Raw genomic sequence first — 20,806 nt, forward strand, 5'->3', positions numbered from 1 at the left:
ACCTACAGAGCTACTCGAAGGAGACAAAATTCATTTTAGAGCTTGCTAGGTTTTGTAAGTTTATAATAACATAACTGCAACACTGACAAAGATTAGACCTCTTCATTATTTTTCGAATGGGTGGAGGAGGGGAAAGGGAGCAGGCAGGATTTAGGTTCAGTTTCAGCAGCTTTAACTCCTATCTAAGCATGATTTTACTCACTGACTAGTCTTTGTGATCCTAGCATTAAAGTAGTTACAAAAGAATATAATTCCTCATAAATAAATGCAGAGTGAAAAAAAAAAACAACAAAGAGGCTCTCAAATATAAATATCAATCCGATATTTAGTGGCATCTTAAAAACCAAGGGCAACTTTGCTGGCAGCACACTGCTCAAGTTTATCTTAAAGAATCTCATTTTGGAATATAATTTAAGTTCCTATTCTTGAGATGAGCTTGTACAGTCAAAGCTTTGCTGAAGTTTCAAGACAGAGTTCAAGTTACAGATGCTAAAAAAAGAGGTGGTGATACAAAGTCTTTCATCTCTGGCAAAAATACCAAATATTCTCATGAACAATGGCTGCTTTGAAGTAGGCAGTTGAAGTTAAACCGAACACACCTTCCCTGGTTTTGTTTCTTTATAATTATAGAAATCCATGGATCAGTGAGATCTTTTAGAGAGAGAATCCACTGTTTTCTGTGAATCTTCCCATCCCAATATTTAAAGCTTTAAGACAAAGCTCAGCCATACTGTGGCAGTCACACTACCGACACTTGAAGGGAGGTGTTACTATTACTGAATAGTAATTTGATGATGTGAGCTCTTACTGCAAGCTAGGGCCTGGCTTGTCACACTTATGCAAATCTGCCATACTTTCTGCTTGCACAAAAGCTCTGTGCTTGACATATACAAGCCAAATATTTTGTTACATGATCATTAAAGGTTGTTTGTACTTAGGTCCAAAGTGTAAACAAGACAGAAAGCCACAGAAATGCCAACAAAGAGCCATAATTTGCTATGTCACACCTACTTAAATATCAGGATCTTCAGTCTGGTAATTCCAATGGGAATATTCTGCTCTGTTCAACTGTCCTTACCACCTGACTATGTATATAATCTCACAGCAGTTGTCTCCATTCAAAAGCACTTTTCTGTGCTTTTACAGCTCCAATGTCCCCGTTTGTCAGAACAACACATCTATCATTTTGTAGTTATTTTTTCCTCCAACCACTCTGAGTATTTTGCCAAGTAGCTTTACAAGATGTCCTTGAAAAATAAGCAAGTCTTTTCTCTTACTCCCTGTGGTTGAAACCTTTGACTGAGCTCAGATCGTCTTTCTTCTGAAATTCTTAAGCTACTGCTACCTCCTCTGTTGCTTTACCTAATACCTACTTGGTACTCCCACAGTGGCTACAAACCCTTTCCACAAAATAACTCCTTATCATAGATCACCTCACTAGTTTCCTCCATCCTAGCAACCAAATATTTCCAGTTTTGCTAATCTTATTCTTTCTTGTATTTCCAATTTTTCTTTCAATCATATATTCAATTGCATTGGCACTTCTGGCATTGGTAATGCAAAGTCAGTTCTTACCCCCTGCAGCAAACTTCCACTGTCTCCTTCCCAAAACCCATCACTGCCATACCTACAATTATTCTGCATACAACCTTCTAGGAATATTGTTTTTCCACAAAAAAAAAAAGTTGGTTTTGAGTATTCCTGAACCAAACAACAAGAACTCCTGCACACAGCTCTCTACACAGCCTGTGTGGCAGGCTCACATTAGAACTTCACAGTGAATTAAATACTGTAATTTCTAGCTTAATGCAGCTGATGTGCTACATAAAGGTCCTCCTACACAGTAAGCTCTCTCATGCAGAGATTTTGTATTTGTTCTGACACTGTGCTGAGAACATACATGTCTTTAGTTCTGATAATATAGGACATTTATTCCTTGTAAAAGCAAAATAAATCCCTGCCTTGCCCTTCCTTCCGAAAATACAAGCTATCCTACTCCCCACCGCCCCCTCCCGCCATGCTAATCAACAAACATCTAATATAAAGGACTTGAATCATTAGCTTGCCTGGTGGCAATAATTTTACAACTCAGGATGGTGCATGCTTAAAATAGAATGTTACTTTTAGAGGGAAAACACTCAAATTTGTTCTTCAGATAGAAAAGGTGAAATGGTCTAGCCTTTGTAAAATTGCGTGTTCCGAAAAAAAAAATAACCTTCTTGTACTCTAACTAAGCTTGTAGTTTCAAATCAAGCTCTTGTGTCTTACAAAAAAAAACCTCACCAAAAATCTTCTGTATATGACACTGGCCCAAAACCATCATGACTGGGAAGGCTGGCATGGATCCAACAGCTTTAAAGACCAAGGAGGGAAGGAGTGTTCCCCTGCATTATGGCAAAAAGAAAATGCTTAGCGTACAAAGTCACTGCTTTGTAACTGGACTGGAGTTTAAAATACTTCAGTTCTACTCTCTCTCTGGACCCTTACAAGGCTGTGCAACTTTATACAAGTCGCATCATTTAATATCTCTCTGCTCTATCTTCATATACTGTGTGTGCAATCTTCTCTATAGCTTTTAATGCACATGGTTACTGCAACAATAGGTAGCAAAATCCTGGGTTGCAAAAATGACTGAGTATCTACTTCAGTATCTTCTTCAGAGTATCTAATCTCTTTACAGTTATTTTTAGGATTCTATTTACTAACTTGTGAAACACAACCAAAATAAACAGTTTTCCAATCACTGCTTTGAGTTCCAGAGTATTCCATGCATCATGTACCGCTCAGTATTTTATTGGCAAAGGTATTGTCTGTCTACTGGTTAAAACTTTTTAGCCTAAAGATAAACAGAACTGTCACTTTTAGTACTGCAAACAAACTCCCTTGTCTCAGCATATACAAGGTGCCTGAGACTTTTCTTCAGTTAGTTCGCACCTTTAGGTCTGATTAACCAGAGTGACAGTGTGTATTCACAAGAATATACAGAAAGGGTATGTATCACAGAAAGGATGAAAAATACAAATGAGTCAGGCTAACCCTCAAAACTTGGGTACTAACTCCTTCCACCATCAATATGGGCATACATATCCCTCTTCCCAGCAGCCAACATACATCTTAAAAGGAGTGCCCCTATCCAAAAAAGGTTGCCCTGTGCATAGTTACAAGGCAACTACTTTTTATGGAAATGCTCTTTTTGTACAGAAGTTTAAAAGCTGAATTTTGTAACATGGTTAGTTTTCCTCACCCATTTTTTATCTTCTCCCCTCTGTGGATTGCCGTCTCCCACCCAGCACATACTGTTTCCAGCTGGGATTCCCACACCTGTAATCTCTGCTCACATTCTAGATAGTCAGAACTTGTCTCACCTCAGGAGTCTTCCCCTTTTGTCTATGCAATATTAAAGGGTACAATCTAACCTGAAAAAGAGATACATGCAATATTCAGTTCCCTCTGCAATCATATATCACTTCTGAGAAAAAATATAAAGCTTTCCTTGATTTCAGGAAATAAACAGCTCAGGGTATGGTTGTTCCTGCCACACAGCAGAGGCTGGCAGACGCGACCGTTTGATATATATCCATAGTTGCTGATGAAACACAGAAGATGTTCTCTAATTTTTGGTGACGAATTGTCAGGTAGGACATTTCCAGTAAACCAGAGTAAATTCCTACTATGACTAGACAGACTCCTGTAAGGTAGAGAAAAGCTGCTCACAGTGAGCGAATACCCTTGAAATACAAATGCTAAGTGCCCCTTGAGAGTTCGCATTGCAGATCTGGACATGTTTCATGCATCACGTCCTTCATGTGCAGGGATGGCGACTGTAACATCCCTGACACAGCTCTTCTGGTCTGAACAGCATCCCATTTCTCTGCAACACACACCTTGCAAAGAACAATGCAGGGCCAGCCTGTTGCATTGCTTGCCAAAATCTTTCAGCAATTGCCTGTTTGCTACAGGCATTAATTAAAAGGTCAGAGCTAGCAGAGTACTGACAAAATGTCTCTCTCCTTCTCAAGATGACAGCACAATGACAAGCCCAAGAGACTCCAGTTTTGCTGTGAAATTTTGATGTGGCAAGATGGTTTGGTTACTCCTAAGAGGAGGAGGAATGAAGAGCAGGGCCAAGAGCTAGGGGAAAAAACCCTAGGCTTTGAAAACCAGCCTGGAGAGAACGGTCGTTCACATACAGGAAAGGCAGACTGGGCTGTCAGACTGTGCTCAGGGAAACATTTAATAGAGGAATAAAAGCAGATCCTGCTTCTCTCCTCTGCCTTTGTATTTTTGCAAACCAGAGGCAGGTATGCTATCACCCGTTCAGAAGTCATCTGAGCTGGCCTCCGAAGCATGCATGGTGAGAGAGGGACAACCCAAATCATCCCCTGACCATGACCAAATAACTGTGAAGGCTCAAACGCTACCAGATATGTGCGTGTCTGTAACACTGACCTGTATGGCACGCTGCAGATGGCGACCATGGTCCAGCCCAGGCTGTACGCTGAGGTGCTTATTGTGCAAACTCTGGTTGCATTGCCTGCCCTAGGCTGGGTACTCAGCCAGTAACACAGACACAAGATTTAAACTCAGAATTCATCACATGGTGTAAGAATTCATTACATGGTGGAAAGTAGCTAGAATGGATTAAGTTTTATAGCACTGTGTTTATTTCTCTACCGTGGACAGCATTAGCATACCACAAATCAGGGAAACACACAGACAAAAGCAAAGACATTCCTTTAAAATGAAAGCAGAGCAGTGGTAAAAAAGAACATGAGGCTGCACACAGACAGGCAGAGAGGTCTAAATATTGTTCAGCAGTTTTTGCAAATCTGTACACAAAAGAGCAAAACCATTTCTGCAGGAACATGATGAAGAGAGCAGGATACATTTAATGCATTCAAGGAAATAGAGTACATACACTATCTTGCAGAGTTAAGGAAGAGATTGACAAGCAACCCCTAATTAAAAACTGTAATATTATTTTGAACATTCCTATGCAGAAATTAAGGTTGAGTTTTAAATATTTGAAGAGAAGAAACTGAGAGATGTAAAGGTAAAAGTTCTAATCAGATGGAAGAGGATTGTACTAAACAAAGATTTAAAACAAACCTTCAAAGTAATTCACAGTTGCTGTGGGAAATGGAGGTCTTACTCTAAAGCTAAAACGTGAAAAACCTTCTGCATGTCAACTGAAACAACCTATAATATTAAATCAAGAAGCTTTATATCTTTGGTCTGTGTTTGGCATAGAATTTATTTTGCAGTAGAAACTGGCACAGATCAAGATTTTCACTGTGCAGAACACTTCAGAACAATGAAATTCAACCTCATTTAAAATCCAGATTTGCCAACAATGCAAAAACTACCTAAATGACAGATCACACCACAATTTGACTTAAAAATCTGTAATAATGCTGCACGTAAATTCAATCTCTTGCAAATTACTTCAAATCAAAAGGCAGCTAGAGTCTATTGGAAAATAACATAAAAATGCTTAAAAGAATTCTTACAAAAACCTGAGGAATCCATTATAGAACTTGTTTGGAACTACTACATGACAACACTTGTGAAACTAGGACTATCACATACTAATGATGTTCAGTGGTCAGATTTTATTAACCTGATGTTGTAAGAATTTACAATGCTCATATTTTTGCATTAAAAAATCCTGAAATATGATGTAGAATAAAATGGGTTCGCATAATCCAAAATAATTGCATGTGTATGAAGGCAAAACCAGTGGGCTGCCAGGAAGCTGTAGCTTATTTCCATGTGACAATTATAGGAGCAGGTCTAGAAGGATCAGAAAAGGCCTTCCTTCTCCTATTGCAGAGGCTGAAAATATGAATTTTGAGTCTTACAGATCTGAAGCAGAACATGCCAGCAGCAAGGTCTAGATCCGGAAATGTGGCTATTAAGAAAAGCTTTGCCAAATTTTCAGTCCTGCACAAAATCCTTCTAAATGTGAGAATCACAGGACTTCTGACTTCCATGTCACCCCTTCCTTCTCCTCCTCCCTGTCACTATAGGCCTAGATTTAACAGTATTGCCAGTTTACAGTGGTCATGCGCACCTTCATTCTCTAGATAAAAGCACTACTTGCAGTCTACTTCGTCTAACTTGGATGCTTTAGCATTCACATGATTTACTACCATCAGATATGGAAAACTTATCCAGAGAAAGCAAACAACCTTACCAAGATTTGGTAAGTGAAAATCTTGAAACATAAATGCCCAGAAAAAGACTAATCCATTAACTTTTTGGGCGGCCAAATCTGAAATGATCTAATTTTGTTTTGTTCCTGCTCCAGCGAGGGGATTGTACTGGATGATCTTTCGAGGTCCCTTCCAATCCCTAACATTCTGTGATTCTATAATCTTCCAGGATGCTAAATTCTCAGTTCTTACTAAAGTCAATAAGAGTAGTAAAGGACAAGACCCTGTGTGGGCTGTTCCTTCCCGGATTCATTTAGAGTTTATCTGATCATCTGCCTTTAGCTGGCTGGTCCTCCACCTCTCCAGGTTAAATCCTGCATTTCAATAACTCTTCAACTCTGGTTGAAGCAGTAAAGGTTGAGGGCTGCCTTGGTTGCAGTGACCATGAAATGGTGGAGTTCAGGATCTTGTGTGGCAGGAAGAGGATAGCAAGCAGAATTGCAACCGTGGACTTCAATAGGACAAACTTTGGCCTTTTCAAGCAATTGTTAGGGGAAATCCCATGGACAAGGCTGCTTGAAGGTAAAGGGACCCAAGATAGTTGGTTAGTGTTCAGGGACTGCTTCTACCAAGCTCAAGATCAGAGCATTCCAACACATAAGAAGTCAAGGAAGGGAGCCAAGAGACCTGCGTGGTTAAACAGGGAACTGCTGGGTAAGCTCAAGTGGAAGAGGAGAGTTTATAGATCATGTAAGGAGGGGCTGGCCACTTGGGAAGAATATAAGGCTGTTGTCAGAGGATGCAGGGAGGCAACTAGGAAAGCTGAGGCCTCCTTAGAATTAAACCTGGTGAGACGGGTCAAGGACAACAGAAAGAGCTTTTTCAAATACATGGCAGATAAAACTAACACCAGAGGCAATGTAGGCCCACTGATAAACGAGGTGAGTGCCATGGTGACAGAAGATACAGAGAAGGCAGAATTACTGAATGCCTTCTTTGTCTCTGTCTGCTCTGCTGGAGGCTGTCCTGAGGCGCCCCGTACCACTGAGGCCCCAGAGGAAGCCAGGTCAATGGGGGAGTTTGCCTTGGTTGATGAGGACTGGGTTAGGGAGCAATTAGGCAACCTGGACATCCATAAATCCATGGGTCTGGATGGGACGTACCCATGGGTGCTGAGGGAGCTGGCTGAGGTCATTGCTGGACCACTCTCCATCATCTTTGCGAAGTCTTGGGAAATGGGAGAGGTGCCTGAGGATTTTAGGAAAGCAAGTGTCACTACAGTCTTCAAAAAGGGCAAGAAGGGTAACTGGGTAACTATAGACCAATCAGCCTCACCTCCATCCCTGGAAGGTGATGGAACATCTTATCCTTGGTGCCATCTCAAGGCATATCAGGGATAAGAGGGTCATTAGGGGCAGTCAACATGGCTTCACCAAGGGGACGTCATGATTGACCAACCTCATAGCCTTTTATGAGAACATAACAAGGTGGATAGATGGTGGCAGAGCAGTGGATATGGTCTACCTTGACTTGAGTAAAGCGTTTGACACAGTCTCCCACAGCATCCTTACAGCTAAAATGAGGGAGTGCGGTCTGGACGATTGAGAAGTGAGTTGGACTGTGAACTGGCTGAAGGACAGAAGCCAGAGAGTCGTTGTCAATGGGGCAGAGTCCAGCTGGAGGCTTCTATCTAGTGGAGTGCCTCAGGGGTCAGTACTGGGGCCGGTATTATTCAATATATTCATCGATTGTTGGAGAATGGCTAAATGAGAAAGGCCATGGATCATGGGAACGTTTGTATGGGCAGAGCCAATTCTAAATAGTATGCTAGCAAGACTAGGCCTCAGACCTTGGCTGAAACGGCTAGTCATGCTGACAGCAGCAGAACAGCAGGGACACTGCAACCCTCGAGTATCATAAACAACTTTGAGGAGGTGAGAGCCGTAAGAATGAGGGGGGTGCACAACTAGCTAATCTCAAGTAGGAGGACTACGTAAATTATTAATTAGTGACTTAGACCAATCACAGATTGACTAGTAGGCATAATTAGTGTGAACTGTATAAATGAGCGCTATTCGGGCTAATAAATTGAATCATGCTTTATCACTCACACTGAGTCGGCTGCATGTTATTCCCCGCCGTGTGCAATCGATCATTTGGATGTGGGAATAGAGTGTACTATCAGCAAGTTTGCTGATGACACCAAGCTGGGAGGAGTGGCTGACACGCCAGAAGGCTGTGCTGCCATCCAGCAGGACCTGGACAGGCTGGAGAGGTGAGTGGGAAAAAATTAATGAAATATAACAAGGGAAAGTGTAGAGTACTGCATCTGGGTAGGAACAACCCCAGGTTCCAGTATAGGTTGGGGAATGGCCTATTAGAGAGCAGTGTAGGGGAAAGGGACCTGGGGGTCCTGGTGGACAACAGGGTGACCATGAGCCAGCACTGTGCCCTTGTGGCCAGGAAGGCCAATGGCATCCTGGGGTGTATTAGAAGGGGGGTGGTTAGCAGGTCGAGAGAGGTTCTCCTTCCCCTCTACTCTGCCCTGGTGAGACCATACCTGGAATACTGTGTCCAGTTCTGGACCCCTCAGTTCCAGAAGGACAGGGAACTGCTGCAGAGAGTCCAGCGCAGGGCAACAAAGATGATTAAGGGAGTGGAGCATCCCCTTATGAGGAAAGGCTGAGGGAGCTGGGTCTCTTTAGCTTGGAGGAGACTGAGGGGTGACCTTATTAATGTTTACAAATATATAAAGGGTGAGTGTCATGAGGATGGAGCCAGGCTCTTCTCAGTGACAACCAATGGTAGGACAAGGGGTAATGGGATCAAACTGGAACACAAGAGGTTCCACTTAAATTTGAGAAGAAACTTCTTCTCAGTGAGGGTAACAGAGCACTGGTGCAGGCTGCCCAGGGAGGTTGTGGAGTCTCCTACACTGGAGACGTGCAAAACCCGCCTGGACACATTTCTGTGTAACCTCATCTGGGTGTTCCTGCTCCGGCAGGGGGATTGGACTGGATGAGGTCCCTTGATTGGACCTTTTGAGGTCCCTTCCAATCCCTAACATTCTGTGATTCCGTGATATGCTACATGTTTCCTCCCACGATCTGTGATATTTCATAAGCTGAGAGGTTTGGCAACCACTAGTTATTCACTTTGCCAGCCAGACAACACCACAACACACAGGATTATCTTCTCCTAAACAAAATATGGTTTACCTACCAAAAGACATAAACATTCCACGTGGGAAGACCTGGCAGTTAAACAACAGAGTCACCTGAGCACAATCGTGTCTATATGCAGCATTTCTTCTCAAAACTAAACACAATTGGCTCCCTTGGGACTTATTCTCTGGGGAACAGATTTTAATGTTTGCTGCTCTCAGTCAATATACATCTCACAAAGACACATCTGTACAAAACTAGCCTAAGATCCTGGATATAAACTCTACACTACTCAAAACTAGTTCAGATATGTTTAGGTAAGGCACGCCTTTGGCTCTCAGTTGAGACAGAACCACATTCAACAATCCTGCAAGTACAGCTGCATTCCACCCTTCCAGCCTCCGTGTTCTTGCTGTAAACCTGAATATTGTATTTTGTGGCACGCTCTTAATTTTTTTAGTCTTTCTTAACTGCTAGCCTTAAACAGCCACTTTCGACCTGGCTCTCTCCTCGTAAGGTAATACCTCGCACAAACACACTGGAGAGCACATGATACTTATTTAAAAGAAAATAAACAAGTATTTCACTGTTTCTCCAAGCAAAGCTTGTTCTGGAACAGAAAGAAACCTTGTTATTTGTTCCGTGAAAACCTTGGCCTTTCTTCCTATCGCCACTGTCAAATTTCATGCCTTCAGGCTGAAAACATTCCATATTTCATCAAACCATTTTCATAAATCTGCACGTAACACTCACATCTGTCACAAACTTTTGCTCTGCACCTTTTCTGCAACTCCCACACTTTTGGCAAGAACAGACTCCAGGTACGAATCAAACACCCTCCTTTATTCACCATTTAGGATGTAAAATTAAATTGCTTTTATCAAAGTTGTTGCCTTAAGCGCTGGGTGTTGACTATCCCCACATGAGGAACTACATCTTGTTCAGTGCTGGCCCACGTTTCCGCTTCTTTTGGCTGAGAATTCATAATGAAGCTCGATCTGTGTGTTGCATAACCTGGCCAACACGATACTGACATCCAAGATTTGGCACTCGCAAGAGTTCCTGCTGGGTGTGTTTCATCCCCGCATTTAGTCATAGACTCCATCTTGACATGGAAACTACTTCTCCAAAGCATCACTGATCTATTGCATCAAACGTAATAAAGGACTTCAGTTCATAGACATGTATGTATGACAATGCATGTGAATCCCCTAAATAGAACGTGCACCATTCAGCCTAGATCACATTTCACAGGTGCTAAATTACATTTGTTACCAATCCTAGTTCTAGGATAATGTCAGCTCTTTCCAGTAAATTTTGTAGCAAATTATTTGATCAAAGCAGAAGAGATGGACATTAATGCAAAGGAAAAAAAAATTGGATCTTATTGCCAGAAATCAGGATTTACTCACTCAGTTTGCATTTGCCAATGTTTTCTCTAATAATTCCTTTTGAGCTACTTCTGTGCATCCAGGGAGTGCATCACCATAAAGCTGCACTGCAAGGCCTATGCTCTGCTAAAAAGAAAAAAAATAAATAATTCCAAGTATAAATATTCTCTTGTTTCCAGAGCAGGACCTCTGAAGTACAGAGGACACTCCTTAGTGACATTATCCACAAAAGGTACATAGCTTTAGGCAGCCACACATTAGGAGAATTTAAAAGTTCTCCTTTTTCAGCCATTAACTCTGATAATTTTATTTCACATATGCTTTTGAACAGACACCTACTCTTATCTTCCCAGGTGGGGGTGGTTTGCCTTGATGTGGATTACAAAAAAAGGCTGAAACAAGGAATTTAGGTAGATGGCTCAAGAACTGATAAACAACAAAGACACAAGAATTAGTACAGAATTTTTAACTAATTTAGTGATTAGACCAAATTTTCTAGGCAGAATTTACAAGAAATTAAGCCAAATTAAAACCTAGAGATTTAGGAATGGAAGAGCTCAGAGAAAGATCAGGAAAATATCAATTTAGAGATACTTATACTGAACTAACTAGTCTACTAATCTGAGTATTACAGACTGATATTTTTAAAACTTCAGATAATGGTTCTGGTACTGTTTTTTCCCCCATGAAAAATCAGTATAGGTACAGTATTTATTCTCTGTGGCATTCTACAAGATGCAGCTTTTCCCAGTACTGACCAAGGAGAGAAAAATCAATCTCACCATTGCCTAGCTATTTTTTTATTTCTAGAATAACAGTTAGAAACACAGATAGAAATATTAATTCTTTGAAGCAACACGCTCCCTAAAACCTCGACCACCGGAAAAACTGTTTGACAGAAATCAGAGTCAATACTTTTTTATTTTAAACTAAGGTAGGAGCTATCAGTGAACACCCATCAGCAAGCATGTTTGAAATGGAATTCTGATAAAAGGAAAGCACACCTCAATATGGTTTCACTCGCTGCTGCCTGACAGTACCCTAAAAAAGGAGAGAGGAGCAAACATGGGCTGTTTGTACATATAAAGAGAGTGAAAGCTCTCCTATAATGTTGACAAAAACCAATATTTCAGATGCAGTGGAGGGTGCCTGAAAAGTCAGAGTCACCACTCAAACGTGTGAAGCCATCACCTCTAGAGTAAAGCCAAAGTCACTGAAACACACGACTACTGGCTACACAAGCACTGGTTCAGCAAACTGAAGTTGCCTGGGGGGTGTTTTAACTTACAGTGCACTTCTTATTTCTTCCAAGTTCTATTTCTTATTTGCTCTTGTTTGTCACTTCCATATTTGGACATATATAGCCTTCTTTTTCCGAACACATGGTATTTTCCAAAATATGTGCCAAATTCTAGAGAAAACTACTACATCGCATAATTCAATCTTTTGAGTTCCTCTTCACCATTTAAAATTCCGGGAAAAGATAAAATACATGGGCTAAATCAGCCAAAACCACAGCTCATAAAAATCTATTTCTGTTCAATTCTGGAAGTTAATTTTGAATGAAGTGCTTTGTTTCAATAACCATCTGTTGGGTGCATATCACATAAAATTAAAACTCTTAAAACCTTAATTCTTGAAGAATTTGTTGTTGTACAGTGTCCTGTAGCACTGCTGCATATGAAAAATGTACTTAAACACTGCCTAAAAACTAGTAGTATGCGGCAGTCACAAATTACCACATTAATAACCCAGAAGTATTCCAGTAAACACTAGAGAGACAGAAGTACAAAAGAATAAGAATCCTTGGAGTGTAATAAAAGGTGGTGTTATAAACTCCTCAGGACTTGCAAACCAGAACACAAATTGTAGTAGTTCTTTTTATGTCTTACATAATAACTTGGTATGATACTAAAGGCTACATAGAGATATACAAATATTTTTCCTCCAAGAGTGCCTTGGGGGAAAAAAAAAAAAAAACTACGCTTCCTTCTTTCTTTTCAGGTGGGCTGATCTTCAGAAGCACTGAACACTTGTAAGCCTTCGGTATCTATAAAGATCAAGCTGGAAGCACCTGTGGTCTAAAAGACAAAGAGGCAAATGGATGAGGTGGTTTCTTTCTTAATGAAGTCAACAGCCAAATGTGTCTAAAGAACAAAATAAACCTTCAAACCTGCAGAATGTGTGGGGAAACAGTAGTTTTCACTATTGCATCTCTAAAAAGTGAGGGGTTTATACTCTGGAACTAAAAAACTTAACTAAGGCTTGTAGTGTTATCCAGCTTTCTACTTGCCAAGCAAATGCACTATATATGGAATACAGAGAAATTTCTGTAAAGATGTCTCATCACTGCATCCCTTTCCATTAATTTCCATTACAGTCTGTTAAATTACAGTACAGGGAGAAAGAAATATTTACAGAGGAAGTATTTCTAAACAACACCAAGTCATTGGTGGCTGATATAAACAAGTTGTTTTGTCCATTTCACTTCATTTTGTAAGTACAAGGATGAATTTCTTACAAAGTGCACAGACACAGAACCGTTTCCTCCCAGGCAGCATATCTCACCAACATGTTTCAGATACACGGAACGCTCTTTCTGTGCAGAGCTGGCAGAGCACTCAGCACTACTACACTGCTGCTACTACATTAAACAACTTGGTCTTGACAGCTTTACAGTGTCTATAGGAAGAAGATCTAAAGATGCTAATACTTGGAAAGAAAATAGTAAATAATAAGCTGATGACAGTACAGATGTTTACGAAAATCAGACACTCCACTAGCATAAAAATTATGGTTGGAAAACTACCAGTATCCTCATTCGTTACTCCAAACATCACCATCACAGGATGAGCTGGCTATTCGAGATCATTACGGTACAGCTGCACCTGCATGGCTTTGTATGCTTCCACAAGGGAATGAATTAAAAAATCACATATATTCAGAGTGGAAGGGGGCCTACTCAAAATTGTAAAGTGCCATGGAACAGAAAAGTACTTCCAGACAGAGGTAAATGAAGGACATTTATTTCTGCTCTAAAGTATCTATGTAGTCAAATAAAAAATGTGAATATATTCTGAAAGAAGGTCTCAGTGGAAAGAGAATAAAAAATCTTTTATCTGGGATAATGAACTGGCTGACTAAAACACTGGAGTATTTTGCACCTTAATGTCAGGCAGAACTTCTATACTGAAGAGCCTCTAACTATGTAAAGTTCCCCTTCATGAGATGGATTAATGGAAATTTAGAGCGGAAACAAGACTAAAGCCAGATAGGGTAAAGTCTTCTACAGTTGTATTTTTTTCCCCTGCTTATAAAGAGTTCAATAAGGTCAATACAATTTGAGTAAGCCAGATCATATTTCTTCCTTCCAAACCCCAAACACATACAATTATTCTTATTTTTTACAAACGCATTTGGCTCGCGAGAGTGGAAATGTGTATGAAATTTCATGAGAAATCAAAATTCTGTATGCAGAACAAAGGAAAGGAGGTCATTTGCACAGATAATGAAAGACTTACTGAAATTCGCAAATATCAAACATGACAATACACCAGAAGGAGAAAAATAGAAAACAGATTTATTGAGCTGGGGCTTTAGTTGTGGAAGGCAGAAAAAAAAAAACAAAAACAAATTTCAACTGCATTCCATGCAATTCCAAGCAAATATTTCACAGAAACTCCCCATCCAAGTCTTTTCCCTATTCAAATATACTTCTTTGCTAGCCTATACAGCAAAACGTTTACAAAGCATTTGTCAAAAAAACCTACCCTCACATGGATAACTGCCCTAAGATTCTGCAACTATGAGTTAATCAAACCTACTAAATAATACATAAAAGCAGGCATGGCTCTAGATGAGGTTCTATAGGTAGTTCAAGTATAGGGACTACTCTTATATATACCATATACAAAGCTGAGACAGTGTAGCTCCCCAATAGAAAATGCTGTACTTACATAGTGCTGTGTCTTAAGTGGTTACATATGACATACACATACACCTACCCACAAAATACATCGCTATTGCCAAGAAGTTTATTTGACAATACTCTTCTGTCCTACAGAGGGGGATTTGCTTCCACAGCAGAGCAAATACTGTCATGGCTTTTGGGCTACGCCACAGACATTAAACGGCAGTCAAAATCAGTAATTAGTCCAGAAAGCATAATGCAGCTGCTGTGAAGTGAGACAGAATGGGTCAGACCTGGCTTAGGAAATCGGGGCCGCAGAACGGCAGTGCCAGGGGAGCACCAGGTCTCCCTGCGCACAGGAGCCCGGAGCTCAGACCCCAACCATTCCCTCCTGCCACCCCACTCACAACTCTGCTACCCTGTTTCCCTGAAAATAATACAAGGTCTTATACAATTTTTGCTCCAAAAGTTGCTTACTTTTTTACATGTGTAGCTGCCTGGACACTATTTAAATTGACTTGTTTAATGAACTGTAACTAGGACTTATTTTTGGATTAGGGTTTGTATTTGGAGCATCCTTAAAAATCCTGAAAAATCATGCTAGGGCTTATTTTTGGGGTAGGTCTTATTTTCTGGGAACAGGGTAGTTGCAGGTGCAAGTGCAGAATGTTTGGGAAAAAAACAAACAAACAACTTTGGATGTACAGGTACAATAGGGATATGGACTTAAAACAGGATGTTAAAAAAACTGATGCTGCAAGGACTGCAGCAGTGACGTCCTCCAAGAGCCCAGGACGCCCGTGTGCACCAGACAAGCTGTGAGGTGTCGTGAGCTGCTGGCGTCCTGGTTTCGGGGCAGGAGCGGGGCAGCGGGAGGCAGGCAGCAGGGGCACAACCGCTGCCCCCTTCCCCACCCGGCGCAGCTCCAGCGCCTCCTGCACTGCCGCTTCGTTCCCGCCGCGTCGGCACCGCGGAAAACGCCTCGCCCCGGCAGATCAGCCACCCGACCCTTCCTTCACGGGAAACGGCTCCCGCAGCCTCCGCTCCACAGAACCCCTCACCGGGCACAGTGACACCCGGACCGCTCCCCGCTCCCTCTCCAACATGGCGGCCGCTGGGGTGCGGCGCGCGGCTCCTCCCGGCATGCCCCGCGGGGCAGCGCTCTGCCAGGAGCCCGGCGGGGCGGGGCGGGGCGGGGAGGATGCTGCGGCCGCCGCGGGGCGAGGCGGCACCGGCGGCCCCGCACGGCGCGGCGCGGAGGATGCGGCGGCGGCGGTGGCGGCAGCAGCAGCAGGCGGAGGAGAGGGGAGCGATGCGGTGCTGCGCGGCGGGGCCCTGGCCGCACAGCGGGGGTGCCCTCACCACTCTCCTGCTGACAGGTCGGTCGCGGCTGCGTCTCACCGCGGCAAGCGGGTACGGGCCTCCCCGGTAGCCGCCGGCCTGCGCTGCGGTGCCCCCTCTCCTGTGGGCTTCGTGTCGCCCCCACCCCACCTTGCCCTGAGGCTGCGGTTCGCTGTGCCCCTCTCCCCGCTCTGTACTCCGCCTTGGTGCGGGGTCCGAGCTGCTCTGCATCCACCCCCGGGGCGGCTCCAGCGGCTTCTCGGCGCGGCGGAGGCACCCCCAAGGCGGCGCAGTGGATGGGGGCCCGCCCGCCCCTCGCCTCTCCCCCTGCGGAGGGCACCGCCGCAGCCCACCCCTCCCAGCGCGGCGGGGAGCGTCCCGAGCCCAGCGGGGCCCGAGCTGAGGGACCCCGGCTGCGGCGGGGGCGGCCGGGCTGTGGAGCGGGTTTGCGGGGAGGGCGCGGGAGCCAGGCCTGGCCGAGGGCCGCCGGGTGGTGGGGGTGGCTGTTCTCCCGGGGATGGGACCGCGCCGGGCCGGGCGGCCGGGCCCGCTGCTCTCATCCCCTCGGTGGACCTGACAGAGCTGATGCCTGTCCCGAGGGCTGGGCTATTTTGGGTACAGGGGTATCTTTCGTATCCCCCCCTCCCCCTGAAAATTATTTGCTAGCTTGACCACTTAATCAAACTATATCACAATGAAGTCTGCAGAAAAAGTCTTAATTCTGCTTTCTGATGCATGTAAATAATAGCTGTCATGCAGCAAGCAGGTTTCACACCCGTAAGGCTCTTCACAGTGAAATACTTTAAATGGGTAACAGCAGCAGCCCAGACATGAATGCCTTTGTGAGACTATTCCTCCTTAAGAGCAAGTTAAGAGCAATAAATCTGTTTCTTTAGGTTATTTTGTGGCGTGAGATGTCAGTGGTATGTCATTCAAAAGCTAACAATTTGCTCAGTATCTTCTTGAGTAACAACTAGATACACTTCTTTATAGGATACTGACAATAGAAGTGATGTGAAGTGTTGGAAATATTAAAGATGCAAATAGCACCTAAACATTAAGCTGTTCAATGTGAGGATAAAACTTGGCATTTGTTAGATGCAAGATACTGCTTTCTACTGATGTGGAAATTCTGGCTTCTTCCATCTCCTTTTCTCAAGACCAGTTGTGGGATAGCAACCAAGAAAGAGCAAGGACAGTCTGAGGATAAACTTTTGGTATGAACTATGATATTATGTTTAGAAAAGTTCAACTGAAATGAGCTTCTAGAAGCCAAGTTGTGGGCTACATGCTAAAGGAAGCGATCTTCAAGTTTTTTTAGTGTTAACTTTTCCAGATGGTGACTGAGCCACTTCCCTGGGCAGCCTGTTCCAATGCCTGACAGCCCTTTCTGTGAAGAAATTTTTCCTAATATCCAATCTGGACCTTGCCTGGTGCAACTTGAGGCCATTTCCTCCTGTCCTATCACTTGCTACTTGGGAGAAGAGACCAACACCCTCCATGCTACAACCTCCTTTCAGGTAGTTGTAGACAGCAATAAGGTCTCCCCCCAGCCTCCTTTTCTCCAGGGTTAAACTGCCCCAGTTCTCTCAGCTGCTTCTCATCAGACTTGTTCTCCAGACCCTTCGTTGCCCTTCTCTGCACTCTTTCTAGCACCTCAATGTCTTTCTTGTAATGTGGGGCCCAAAACTGAACATTATATTCAAGGTGTGGCCTCACCAGTGCTGAGTACAGGGGGATGATCCCTTCCCTAGTCCTGTTGGCCACACTATTCTTGATGCACACCAGGATGCTGTTGGCCTTTTTGGCCCCCTGGGCACACTGCTGGCTCATGTTCAGCTGACTGTCAGTCAACACCCCCAAATCCCTCTCTGCCAGGTGGCTTTCCAACCACTCTTCCCCGAGCCTGTAGCGCTGCTTGGGGTTGTTGTGACCCAAGTGCAGGACCCGGCACTTGCCCTTGTTAAACCTCACACAGCTGGCCTCAGCCCAATGATCCAGCCGGTCCAAATCCCTCTGTATGGCCTTCCTACCCTCCAGCAGATCAACACTCCCACCCAACTTGATGTTGTCTGCAAGCTTACTGAGGGCACATTCAATCCCTTTGTCCAGATCATTGATAAAGAGATTTAACAGAACTGGCCCCAGTACTGAGGCCTGGGGAGCACCACTTGTCGCTGGCTGCCAGCTGGATTTGACTCCATGACCATGTGAAAGAACTTCCAAACTGGACTGCAGGCTCTGAGACGAACCACAACCTTGCATAAATGTCCTTTCTTTTGAATCTTGTTCTTAAGTAGCCTCTATGGTATTGAAGCAATACTTAGCCAGGCAAAAAGCATCTTACAGACAAAACAGAACGTGAGAAGTAGCACAAGATCTGTGAATAGTTTTAAGTTCTCTTCCACTAGTGGACATTAGGTTTTCCCCTTTCTGTTTTAGCACTTGATCTACAGAAGAAACTTGATTTGTGCTTTTTGCACTTCTGAAAGATGTATGAAACGTACGCTTAAAGACTTTTTGGAGGAGGCTGCTTACTGTCAGAATTCCAGGTTGTTGTGACTCTCTCACCCCACACCTCCATGGCAAAACAATAACTCAAAATCCAGGGATTTCAAGAGACTTAAGAGTTTAAAGGGTGTAAGAGTGATATCAGAAGTCCAACATTTGCTCCTAGATGGCCAATGTAGTACTCAAATGCATTGACTCAAACACTAGCCGATAATAATTTTCTCCAGTGCCAGAAAAAATGGGAATTGACATTATTGTGAGGTTTTAAGGTTAAGCTTTTCTGAGACAAACTAGGTAGTTTTCTTTGACTTCAGCTTCACAGTAATAGACACAGTAGAAGTTTACTAGATTAAACTAGTAGAGAAGTTTGCCACAGAATTTGACAGAGCAATGAGCTGCCACTGTATTCTGCTTCTGCAGAGAGAGTGGTCATTAAAGAGCTGTTTGAATGATTGTGGCCATTTTGTGGTTATTACCAGGTATTTCTGCACTTAAAAGAATGAGTTGCCAGTACCCGTATTTTCCCTGGAATGCCTGTTTGCCTGTGACTAGGAAGTCATAGAGCAACTGAGTCATATTCTCCCTTCCCTATAAAGAGGTCAAAATGGAGAAGAAGCTCACTAGTTCTCATTTCAGAAGATGTGATTATGTGGTCACATTAGTTTGTCATAAAGCAGTGTTGCTGCCAGAAGACATTCTTCTGCCCTTTCACAGCTAGGCATTTTTCACCACCTCCCTTGTGGGGGCTGAAATAACTCGTACAGTGATACAGTGAATTGGGTCATCTGGCTGAAAACTGCCCACAAACGAAGTTGTTCACTGAAATCAGTTTACTGACTAGGATTAGCACAGGATGATTTACACTGGTGTGCTGGTTGGCCAAGAATGTGCTGGGACTCCCTCCTTTCATCAAGGCTGCAAACATAGGCTAGTATGAAACAACTGTGAAGTCGCGGACTAGGACGGATATTCAGGAGACTGAACTGAATACCTGCACTTTTCCTGCTATTTGCGGCAGAAATGCTATTGGCAATACTCTGCTTCTCAGCTGCACCACACAGAGGGAGGGAGAATGTTTCACAGATGATCTCCTCTTCCAGTGTTTCCAAGCTAATATTGTAGCCTACTTGCCCTGTTCTCTTTTGTGGGTGCAACCATTAGGGCAAAGAAGCAGTTTTTCTTCACACAGGGCTCTGAATCTCTGCCTCTGAAGATGGTACCTGTCAAGTCTTTGTACTAATCTGACCCAGATCAATAAATAAAATCTATTGCCCGTAAGTACTTGCTTGAGTAAGTAATTCTTGGAATGAAAAGCTAGCCATTCCATTAGTATGCTTTTCATTATAAAAGCATGTTATTTATAGGTAGTATAGTTTACATGGAGACAGCTTAGAGATTTTGAAGCCAGATAATAAGAAGTTGGCTTTATAGCATTAGTTCATTTTCTAGATGTAACTTTTAGTATGTAAAGACAAACTAATTTTTGGTCTTTCATATTGTTTTTTTTGTTTGTTTGTTTGTTTTTTGTTGTTTTTGTTTGTTTGTTTGTTTGGTTGGGTTTTTTTTAGGTTTGGTTAGAAGTTCATTAGAGTACTTGTCATAGTTTAACCCCAGGCAGCAACTAAGCCCCACGCAGCCGCTCAGCCACTGTGCCCCAGTGGGGTGGGGGAGAGAATCGGAAGCGTGAAAGTGAGAAAACTCATGGGTGGAGATAAAGAGACAGTTTAATAGGTAAAACAAAAGCTGCACACCAAAGCAAAGCAAGGGGTTGATTCACTCCTTTCCATTGGCAGGCAGGTGTTCAGCCATCTCCAGGAGAGCCAGGCTCTGTCATGTGTAATGGTTACTTGGGAAGCCAAACACCATCACTCCAAAAGTCTCCCCTTCCTTCTTCTTTCAGCTTTATATGCTGAGCATGACATCATATGATAGGGAATATCCCTTTGGCCAGTCTGGGTCAGCTGTCCCAGCTGTGTCCCCTCCCAGCTTCTTGTGCATCTCCAGCCTCCTCCCTGGAAAGTTCTTGACTTGGTATAAACATTGCTTGGCAACAACCAAAACATCAGTGTATTACCAACATTCTTCTCATACCAAATCCAAAACACAGCACTATACCAGCTGTTAGGAAGAAAATTAACTCTGTCCCAGCCAAAACCAGGATAGTATTTAAGGAGTTACTGTCACCAAATTAGAACTCTTTAGATGAAAGATTGTTTGCAATCAAACTAAGGAGAATAAATTTCAAACCTAGACAAGAATATATGTTTTCATATAGCTTTTGGGCTCTTCTTGAATAGGTGTTGATAACTTTAGAGCAGACACTGTCAGTGTAGA

The 20,806-nt window shown here is 43.1% G+C and overlaps 1 protein-coding gene across 10 annotated transcripts in view; it reads left to right on the forward strand.

Moving 5' to 3' along the window:
* The first annotated feature begins 15,820 nt into the window (after window positions 1–15,820).
* SGCE (sarcoglycan epsilon) overlaps window positions 15,821–20,806 on the forward strand; it is a 35,842-nt gene continuing 30,856 nt past the window's right edge. For 2 of the 10 annotated variants that reach the window (XM_065831488.2, XM_065831480.2), the window contains exon 1: window positions 15,821–15,999. In XM_065831488.2, coding sequence (XP_065687560.1) covers window positions 15,822–15,999 — 178 coding nt within the window. In that variant the 5' untranslated portion in view covers window position 15,821. The remainder of the gene's footprint in view (window positions 16,000–20,806) is intronic. The other 8 variants (XM_065831484.2, XM_065831482.2, XM_065831481.2 and 5 more) reach the window with 7 other exon arrangements.

The sequence above is a fragment of the Patagioenas fasciata genome, chromosome 2, assembly GCF_037038585.1.
Source record: "Patagioenas fasciata isolate bPatFas1 chromosome 2, bPatFas1.hap1, whole genome shotgun sequence".
Classification (NCBI taxonomy): domain Eukaryota; kingdom Metazoa; phylum Chordata; class Aves; order Columbiformes; family Columbidae; genus Patagioenas; species Patagioenas fasciata.